At 44.7% G+C, this 11,074-nt stretch overlaps 1 protein-coding gene across 1 annotated transcript; it reads right to left on the bottom strand.

Moving 5' to 3' along the window:
• Positions 1 to 1,443: 1,443 nt before the first annotated feature.
• LOC121760575 lies at positions 1,444 to 1,914 on the bottom strand. The gene has a single exon (XM_042156219.1). It carries the CDS (start codon positions 1,912 to 1,914, stop codon positions 1,444 to 1,446), a length of 471 nt encoding a protein of 156 aa, XP_042012153.1.
• Positions 1,915 to 11,074: the final 9,160 nt, after the last annotated feature.

Genomic DNA, 11,074 nt, shown 5'->3' with positions numbered 1-11,074 from the left:
GCCCCAACTACGGGTTCTCCGTGGATCATCAGGTAGGAATCATGTATAATGGATTTAATGAAAAAATTTATGCTATGTTGTATTCAGGTGCAAATGGAGGATTCTTGAGGAAGACCAGACCGGACGCCATGGCGGTTATTGAAGAGTTGGCCACCAACAGCAGGGGGTGGTCGAAAGAGAGGCACAACTCGAGGAAAGTAGCAGCCATAGAGGAGACCAAGGAGAGCTCCTTTGCAAAGGAGTTGGCCGAGCTCAAAGTGCGGGTTAACCAAATGGACCCATCGAGAAAAGAGGATCTGGTTCCACCGATCTCTGTCATCATAGTCACCAAACCCGGCACTCCTACCCCTCCTATGGAAGACGTCAACTATGTGCAAGGAGGCGGTCCCAATAGACCATATAACAACAATTATCGCCCTAACCAGGGGGGCTGTAATTTCAATAATTATAATGGGAACCGTCCTCATCCTAACATTTCATACTCTAATAATAGTTTCTTGCAACCCCCGCAGGATTTAATGTGAGCAAAGGTGGAGTAGTTGAGCCTATAAAAAAGGAGGAGCAGTACGATCAAGGCATCATGAAAATTTTGGAAGTGCTCGTGTAAGATAGAAAGATCAATGACACCAAGATTGAAGTCGTTGAGGCGAGATTGAACAACCTCGAGCAAGGAATGTATGATTACCACTTTCGTCGTAGACTTAGGCAGACTAGGAGCAAGTTCTAGAAACATATACATGTATGCAGATAAATCACCCAAGAAAGAAATTAGGCTCCAATCTCACAAGGTAGAAGCATGATTCAAGGCGAACAAGCAATTCACTAATTATGCACTTTTTCACCAAATCATCAAATCAAGACGTCAAGTCATGCTTAAACATGGATGGAATTAAATATCATTGGCAACTCGGTCTAATGTGTCCCTAAGCATGCGTGTTTCTAAGTTCTTCATGTTAAGTTCATGACATGGATTCACCTTTGGGATTTTTAAAAGAAAAACTTAAACAAAAAAAAAAACTAAAACAAAAACCTAAACTCACGGTCCACTACTTCATCCCCAAACTTACTTACAGCAAAGTGTAAAATAAGTTTGAAGAGTCGGTAGGGACGTGAGCAAACTACTAAAAAAAAGATACCTTGAAAGTTTCGCGTAGTGGCTGGACAGGACAAAAATAAAAAAAAAATTGAAAAATCGCGCTAGAGACGGCAATTGTGCGGCGGTCACCGCGGCAAGTCAGAATGTTTCCAGAATGTGGCCGGCGGTCCGTTGCCGCCTTCGCAGCGGTCGCCGACGAAGGTCAGAACCTGCGTAATTTTTTCAAAGATATGAAAATTAAACACAAAATAAAAAGTACTAAAAAACTTAAGCAAAAATTGTCAAAAATGGCTAGGTTGTCTCCCAACAAGCGCTCTTTTATAGTCATTAACTTGACTTTACCCCTTTCACTCCTTGGGTGGTTCTTCTAGTTCCACTTCCTCTTCCATCACCTTGTCCGAGCTATAGTATTTCTTCACTCGATGACCATTGGCTTGGAACAACGTCCCATCCGGAGCTAGCAACTCAACCATCCCACTGTCATAGATTTTCTTGATCATGTAGGGACCGGTCCATTTGGACTTCAACTTTTTGTGGAAAAGAGAGAGTCTCGAATTGTGTAACAAAACTACATCCCCCAAAGTGAGCTCTCGTGGACTAATCATCCTATCATGGTAGGCCTTAATCCTTTCTTTGTAAGTTGACGAGCTATCATAGGCTTCCATTCGAAACTCGTCCATCTCATTAAGAAAGATGCGCCTCTCTTCGCCGGCCTTTTGGAAATCTTGATTCAACTTCTTGACCGCCCAATAGGACCTATACTCCAACTCAAAGGGCAAATGACATGATTTGCCAAAAACTAATTGATAGGGAGACATACCTATAGGAGATTTGTATGCGGTACGATATGCCCACAACGCATCATCCTAACGGAATGCCCAATCCTTTCTATTAGTGCTCACTGTTTTCTGTAGAACGGACTTGATCTCCCGATTTGCAAGCTCGATCTGCCCATTGGCTTGGGGGTGATATGGCGAGGTGACTCTATGCTTGACTTCGTACTTGTCCAATACGTTGTCTAGCCACCAATTGTTGAAGTGAGATCCTCCATCGCTTATGAGAGCGCGGGGTGTACCAAACCTACTAAAAATGTTTTTCCTTACAAAAGCAATAACAGCTTTAGAATCATTAGTTTTGGCAGGAATTGCTTCCACCCATCTAGACACTTCAACTGCAAGTAAAATATATTGGTACTCCCCTGATTTTGGGAATAGTCCTATAAAATCTATCCCCCATACATCAAATAGTTCTACCTCAATGATGATGTTCATAGGCATCTTCTTCTTCTTGGATATTCCCCCCCCCCCGTGCGTTGGCATTCATTGCATTAGAACACAAAACTGGCGGAGTCACGGTAGATACCAACTTTGTAGGATTTTGATGGCGGTCCTTTGCACTCCAAAGTGTCCTCCAGTTGGCAACGAATGACATCTTTCAACTATGGCTGCCCAATCTTCTTGCGGTACACACTGATAAGTCGCATTCTAGGCCTTGGTTACTGGTCAGTATGATGTGCATATTTGAACTTTATCTGCAAAACAAGTTGCTTAAGTGTGCAGGTTGAGTGTTCTAGCCAGTAGGGAAGCTTCGGAATAATTCAAGTGAAAAGGGCGTCGGGACGTTGCCATCCTGATCAGTATGCATGCCAAAAAGGCTTGAGATTGAGAAGAAGGATAGCTGGGAAGATTAACCGCTAGCAAGGGGGCAAAAGAGTCATTTCACGCCGAGAGTCTACCCTAAAAATCAAGGGAGGCCTCCCTATAAAAGGAAGCCACTTGGAGAGAGAATGATCATCAAGTAGTTAGTTAACTCCTAAGCTTAGTTAGCAATCTCTCTTCGGTCAATCAGTCCTTCAGCTTTATCTTTCGAGTTTCTCGTTCCTCGCCACAGCCATGGTCACTTGAGTTCCAGTAGTTCGCCGGAGTTCCAGAGTTCTACTGACTAGGAAGGGTGAAGGGTGAATACGTACTCCAAATTAAAATCAAAGCCCGAAAATATTTTTGGATTTTTAGAAATTATCTTGCATGCAGAGATTAATTGCTACGTATTTACAATATTTACATTTCCCATCGACAATCTAGAATTCTACGTGGTCAGTGTATGTATACTCTCAAAAGAATAGACCCCGTGGAATCCCAAATTCCTATCCTACTGATCAGTATGCGGCCAACAGTGGCTGCAGTGGAATCTCATCCACTACACCCACCTCGCTGTTCTCCCAAAATATTTTCAGCCTATGCCCATTCACAATAAAAGGTTCAGAGTTAGGAAAACTCCCTGAAAGTTTGGAAAGGAGTGAGGTGATGACATAAGGCCCTGTCCATTTCGACTTGAGCTTCCCAGGCATGAGCTTCAGCCTCGACAGGAAGAGTAGTACTTTCTGCCCAACATGGAGATCCTTGGTCCTCAGATTCCGGTCGTGCCACAATTTGGTTCGCTCCTTGTACCACATAGCTGAATCAAACGACTCCAATATAAGTTCCTCAAGCTCCTGCAGCTGTAGCTTCCTTTCCTCTTCATAGACTGTAGCATCCATATTCACTTTCTGTACTGCCCAGTATGCCCGATGTTCAATTCCAATCGGTAAATGGCACATCTTCCCAAAAATGATCCGGTACGGGGACATTCCTATGAGGGTCTTGTAGGCTGTACGATATACAGTCTTCTCCAAGATCTTCTTTATCTCGTGGTTAGAAATCTCCGCTTCACCGTTAGCTTGCGGATGGTAGGGGCTTGATAGTCTGTGGTGCACACCGTATTTTTTCATTAAGGCTTCAATTGTGCGATTACAGAAATGTGTACCTTGGTCCGATATGATTGCCCTTGGAACTCCGAACCGGCTGAAGATATGACTCTTTAAGAACTTGGCCACCTCCTTTGCTTCACACGTACTTGTGGCCTTGGCTTCTACCCAATTGGAGACGTAATCCACCGCGACTAGGATGTACAGATTGCCATAGGACAACGGAAAAGGCCCCATGAAATCCATTCCCCATATGTCGAACAACTCACAAACAATGATGGGTACCTGCGGCATTTCATCCCGAGCAGATATTCCTCCGGTCAGTTGACAGCGCTCACAAGTTCTGCAGAACTCGTACGCATCCTTGTTGAGCGTTGGCCAATAAAAACCGCTGTCCAGAATCTTTCTTGCCGTCTTCTTAGGACCGAAGTGTCCTCCACATGCCAAAGAGTGGCAATGTGTCACAACGTCCCTTTGCTTCCAGTCAGGAACGCACCTCCTTATCACTTGATCGGATCCTGCTCTCCACAGATAGGGGTCGTCCCAAAAGTAGTATTTTGCCTCACTTTTGATCTTCATTCTCTGGGCTTTGGTAATACTCGGCATCTCTGGAAGTTCTCCAGTCACTAGGTAGTTGGCCAGGTCTGCATACCACTGCTCTTGCCCTACCTTTTCTTTTCCTTTTGCTGTATCGTACTGGCCAGTAAGTTTCATTACTTCTTCCCAGTCAATCTTCCTGACTTCAAAAATTACCTCACATAAATGCTCACCTGGAAACTTGTCGTGCACCTCTTCGCCGTTTCCATCTTGCACTATTCTACTCAAATGGTCCGCCACCTTGTTCTCAACTCCCTTCTTATCTTCCATTTCCCAATCGAATTTTTGTAACAAAAGGACCCATCGGATCAAACGGGGTTTGGATTCTTTCTTAGCAATCAAATATTTAATCGCTGCATGGTCAGTATAAACGATGACCTTGGATCCCAACAAGTATGGCCTAAACTTCTCGAAAGAATACACCACTGCCAGCATCTCTTTTTCAGTGGTATCATAATTCCGCTGGGCTTGATTCAGTGTCTTAGATGCATAAAAAATTACGTACCTCTTCCCATCGATCTTCTGACCCAGTACGGCTCCCACTGCATAATCGTTGGCGTCGCACATCACTTTGAAAGGATAGTCCCAGTCAAGATCCCGTATGATAGGTGCGGATATCAGCTTTTCCTTGAGAAGGTTGAACGCAGCCTAGCATTGCTCATCAAAAACAAACTCTACTTCATTCTGAAGAAGTCAGGTAAGGGGTTGGGCGATCTTGGAGAAATCCTTGATAAATTTTCGATAGAAACCGGCGTGCCCTAGAAAACCCCTTATCCTCTTCTGATCAGTAGGGAATGGTAATTTGGATATAACATCCACCTTGGCTCGATCCACCTGGATACCTCTTTCCGAGAACACGTGTCCTAAAACTATCCCTTCGGTGACCATAAAATGACACTTCTCAAAATTCAAAACCAAACTCTTGGCTTGACACCGCTCTAGAACTATGTCCAAATGATGAAGGCAAGAATCGAAAGAGTCTCCATAAACCGTGAAGTCATCCATGAATATCTCTATGCAGTCCTCAATCAAATCGGAGAATATGCTCATCATACATCGGAGAATATCTCTATGCAGTCCTCAATCAAATCGGAGAATATGCTCATCATACATCGTCGAAACGTACCTGGAGCGTTACATAAGCCGAAAGGCATGCGCCTGTATGCATAGGTTCCGAACGGGCAAGTGAAGGTGGTCTTATCCTGATCTTCAGGATCCACGTAAATTTGGAAGTATCCGCTGTACCCATCTAGAAAACAGAAATACTTCTTCCCAGCCAATCTCTCCAACATTTGGTCGATGAAAGGCAGGGGAAAATGGTCCTTCCTGGTCGCATTGTTCAGCTTACGGTAATCGCTGCACATTCGCCAACCCGTGACTAGCCTCGTTGGGATCAGCTCATTCTTCTCATTTTGAACGACTTGGATTCCCGACTTCTTTGGGACCATGTGGATCGGGTTGACCCACTCGCTGTCCGGCACTGAGTAGATAATCCCTAGCGACAACAATTTCAAGATCTCCTTCAGTATTTCTTCTCGCATGTTGGGGTTTACCTTCCTTTGGGCATCTCGATGTGCCTTTGCTTCCTCTTCCAGCCTAATATGGTGCATGCAGACGTCGGGGCTTATTCCCACTAAATCTGTAAGGCTCCATCCGATTGCCTTCTTGTTCTTACTCGACACAGTTAGTAGCCTCGCCTCTTGTTCCTTTGTAAGGCTGCTGCTGATAATCACCGGATATGAGTTCTCCTCCCAGAGGAAAGCGTATTTCAGATTTGATGGCAGCTTCTTCAGCTCCACCTGGGGTGGAAATGTGTCTTCGGGTAGAGGGTTTTTCTCAGCCTCTCCGTCTTTCTCTAATTTTTCCTCTAAAGATTCCTCTATACTGACTGGTAGCTTGGCCCCAATAAATTCCGATTTCTGGCAGAAGTCCTTAATTGCTCCCTCTATTTCTTATCAGTCAACCCTTGACTACTGATCAGATCGCACCATGCAGCAGCTTCTATGTCAGCCTGATCATGAACATCTAAAGCTTGGAGCTTCTCCTACAATAGTTCGGTCTCAAGAACATCTTGGACTAAGGGGTCAATCACATCAACATAGCATACATTTTCAGAATCAATAGGTTTTTTCATGGCCTCATTGATATCAAAAGTAAATTTCTCCCCATGAAAATCAATGCAAATTGTTCCCTCAGCCATGTCTACTATCGTCTTGGTCGTTCTAAAAAATGGCCTTCCTAACAAGATGCCACTAGATTCCCTAGCCTTGGGCTCAATCTAACCAACACATTCTCTAAAACACCCTCAGGACTTATACATGACCTATCAGCCAGTTGGATCAACACCCTAGTACTCGACAATCTAACTCCCTTCAATCGGTTATAGATCGAGAAAGACATGACATTAATAGAAGCTCCAAGATCACACATTGCATGCTCGACTTTCACATCTCCTATAGTTATAGGCAAAGTGAACATACCTGGGTCGGCTCTCTTGGGTGGTAGCTTTTCCTGCACAATCGCCGACGTTATCCCTTCCACCATGATCTTCCCATCCTCCTGGGCCTTCCCGGCTATGAAGTCCTTAATGAATTTCCCAAGAGGGGGTAGTTTCACGGCTTGGAGGAATGGTATGGTGACATCCAATTTCCCAAAAATCGACAAGTAGTCCACCGAGTTCTCCTTCTTTCTTTTTGTAACAAAGCGGAAAGAGAATGGTTTCTCCCCCTTTTTCTCCTCTACCGGTCTCTCAGCAACCTTCTTGGGACCTTCCTTGGGCAGATTCTGGGTCTGAGCCTCCGTTCTGGATTCTACCTCTTGATGGGGTTCCTTCCTGACCAGTACGTTCTCGGGCTCGCCTTTTCCACATGGTGTTTCTCCCAAGAAAAATGGGTCCTGCATCTGGGGTAGAGGTCTGCGTAGCTCTTCTTCCGAGACAACGTCTCTCAATAATGTTGCTCCACTTGGCTCTCCACTGGACTTCTTTGGCTGGGGTCCTTCATAGGTAGTACCGGACCGTAGTGTGACCTTGCTCACATTCGCCTTTTCAGGTACATGGACTGTGGACGGGAGTTTCCCTGAGTTTCCTTTCATTTCACCTATCGAACTGGCCAGTTGGGCCAACTGCCTATTCATCATATCCATGTTCGCTTTATGCTCCTTCTGGGCACTCTGCATCCCTTGTACTATTTCATGGTGGGATTGTAACTCACCCTTGATACCTTGCTGCGACGCGAGCAATTCTCCCATCATGTCCTCCATAGATCTCCTTGACCTGCTAGGATATTGGGATTGATTTGGCCCTTGGTGCTGGTTATACTGGGAATTTTGGTTGGGCTGGAAATTTTGGAAATTTTGCTGGTTCGGGTTAGGTGGGAATTGGTTATACTGGCCAGGAGGGTTGTACTGGTCAGTATGATATTGGTTCTGGTTTTGGAACTGATTCTGATTTTGCTGAGGTGGTGGTCCTTGGTTGGGTAGACTCTGGTAATTTTGGAAATTCCTTTGGTGTGTTGGTATATAAACAGGGTTTGGGTTCTGGTTTTGCGGCTGTTGGTTTTGGGGTTGTTGACTGTGGGGTTGTTGGTTCCTTCCTGACCAGTTGAACTGGCTATTGGGATTTTCTGGGCCACGGTTGAAATTCTGATTTGGGTGGGGGTTGTATTGGTTCTGACCTTGACCTTGGTTTTGATTGTGGCTCCCATCTCCCCATCGAAAGTTAGGATGATCCCTCCATGGTGCATCCCGTTGTCTCCCTTGGATCCAGTGCCCACTAGAATTGTAATACCCAGCAGCGTTGACTTGCTCCATATTCCCGAAGTCATTGGGCTGATCATAGCTCGGTCCTTGGTTCCCTTGTTCTGCACCCTTGTAATTCCCAGTTGGGGAATTTGGTGGTGCATTCTTCTCGATTGCGCTCAAGAGCGTCTTCTTCAATTCGTCCATCTTCAAATCCATCTTCTGTTCTATCTTCTGCTCCTGGTCAGTAGACAAGGCGCTGTCAATCCTTTCTCTACTGTAACCATCTCTGGAATTGTCGTACTCCTTCTTCGCGCTTAAAAGTTTCCCTAGGACCCTTTTAGCTTCGCTGACCCTTAGCTGCGTGAAACTTCCTCCCGACGAGGAATTCGCTAGGTCCTTTGTTGCCTTGTTCATTCCCTCATAAAAAGTATGATGTATTTCTATATCCGCCATGCGATGGTTGGGACACGCATCCAAGAGGCTCATGTACTTCGCCCAATAATCACTCAAAGGCTCATCTTACCCTTGCTTCACACTAGTGATCTCTCTCTTCAGCGAGCTTGTCTTCGATGATGGGAAGAACTCTCTTAAGAAAACTGCCTTGAAATCTGCCCAGCTCTCAATGGAATTGGGGGGTAGTCGCATAAACCATGTGTTAGCCTCCCCTTTTAGAACAAATGGCAAAGCCTTCAATCTATAATTATCCTAGGTCGCCCCTGCTGGCCTCCTCTGCGCCCTACAAATCTTACAATACTCATGAAGGAACTCGTAAGGGCCTTCATAGCTCTTCCCGCAGTATGTAGGCAGAATTGCAATAACATGGGGGCTTCACATCACAGGCAGTCTGCCCCGGGGTGACTACTATGGCTTGCGGTGGTTCTCCCTCGGTATGCGCGTTCAGCGTACCGATTTATGGATCTTCATCTCCGTTGGCAGCCATCCCCCTTGGGTTGCCTTCCAACAGTGGTATCTCTTCTGGTATTGGCCCTTCTATGGTGTATTGCTCCTCGTCGCTACTCGAACCCAAGTCAGACAAAGCTGTCGACAAGCCGGATCGAGTGGTTACGAGTATAGATCCTCGTTGAAGTATCTTCAGTCTCCACTGATCAGGAGCCGAGCTGCTTCTCATAAACTGAAATAAAGGAAAGAGAAAATATTATCCACAATATACACGCCAAAGTATCACACACAATAGCTACTAATAACGCCATCCATCCCCGGCAACGGCGCCATTTTGAAAGAGCAGGTTTGCGTAGGTGTCGTTCAAGCAAGATGCGTCCTACTGATCAGTAAGGAAGCCTCGGCTAATCCTGAACCTGGTATCAAATAAATCCTCAACCCTCTTCTACTGGGTAGTATAGTGAAGGTAGGGGTCGAATCCCACAGAGATGGTGACGGTTGGAAAGATTGTGGTGATATTTTGGATGGGTTGGTTAGCTACCACGCTTGGGTTGAGTCTCTACCTAGACGGGAAATTAAGATGGTGTCCTACTGACTAGGAAGGGTGAATGGTGATCGACATGTAGTGGTGTACGGGGAATTATGGTGAATGCGGTGTAACAGAAAATATGCGGAAAGTACTAGGTTTCTATAAAAGGCTAAACAGAAAAGCAGGGAATAAGTGGTAGTTGTGGTGACTAGACTGTCAGATCTGTAGGGTACATGCAGAAAAGTAAAGGACAAAAGCAAAAGAAACTAAAAAAACGCAAAGTGGTCCCCAACATTGGATATGGACATCATCTTCTTCAACAAACACAAACTAAAATCAGAAAAGCAATAAGATTCAGCACCATTAAAACACAGATTAACAACTCAAGAACACAGATCTGCAATTAAAACCTTAAACAACTCAAGAACACAACTTCATAATTCCCCGTACACCACTACATGTCGATCACCATTCACCCTTCCTAGTCAGTAGGACACCATCTTAATTTCCCGTCTAGGTAGAGACTCAACCCAAGCGTGGTAGCTAACCAACCCATCCAAAATATCACCACAATCTTTCCAACCGTCACCATCTCTGTGGGATTCGACCCCTACCTTCACTATACTACCCAGTAGAAGAGGGTTGAGGATTTATTTGATACCAGGTTCAGGATTAGCCGAGGCTTCCTTACTGATCAGTAGGACGCATCTTGCTTGAACGACACCTACGCAAACCTGCTCTTTCACACACCTCCTAAGTATAGTATCTACACATCTTTTAAACAAGTAGGGCTCATCCCAAAAGTAAGATCTTACATTTCTATAGAACTTCTTTCTGTGATAAGGAGTAAGATCGGGAGGGTGTACCTTAGCTGCTAAATAATTAACCATGTCGGCATACAATGGAAAAGTAGCTTTAGTGAAGAACAGATGCTCATCCAGAAAGTCCTTGTTGATTTCTCATGATAAATCTTCTCATTCCACCGGATGCTCCAATCGAGATAAGTGGTCTGCTATTACATTCTCACATCCCTTTTTTGTCTCTTATTTCCACATCGAATTTTTGGAGTAGTAGAATCCACCAAATGAGTCTTGGCTTTGCATCCTTTCTTTGCAAATAAGTGCCTAATAGCTGCATGGTCAGTATAAACAATGGTTTTAGTCCCAACAAGATAAGCTCTAAATTTATCAAAAGAATAAACTATAGCAAGCATCTCTCTTTCTTAGTCGTATAATTAGCTTCTGTAGAATCTAAAGTTCTACTAGCATAATAAATGACACTAAAAATTTTATCTTTCTTCTGCCCAAAAGCCGAACCAAATCCAATGTCGCTTGCGTCACACATGATTTCAAATGGTTGGCTCCAATCTGGGGTGATGAGAATGGGAGCACTCACTAAAGCCTTCTTCAAGTCCTCAAAAGCCTACAAACAGTCGAGCCACCAAAGGCAGAGGCCTGGATACGCCACC

This window comes from Salvia splendens, chromosome 13 (assembly GCF_004379255.2).
Source record: "Salvia splendens isolate huo1 chromosome 13, SspV2, whole genome shotgun sequence".
In the NCBI taxonomy this organism is placed as follows: domain Eukaryota; kingdom Viridiplantae; phylum Streptophyta; class Magnoliopsida; order Lamiales; family Lamiaceae; genus Salvia; species Salvia splendens.
Note: the sequence above shows the minus strand (reverse complement) of the source record. Positions and strands in the feature narration are given on the sequence as shown.

Bases quoted from the DNA above. Each gene is read 5' to 3' on its own strand.
- LOC121760575 (XM_042156219.1), bottom strand. From the start codon at position 1,914: ATGTCTCCCTATCAATTAGTTTTTGGCAAATCATGTCATTTGCCCTTT.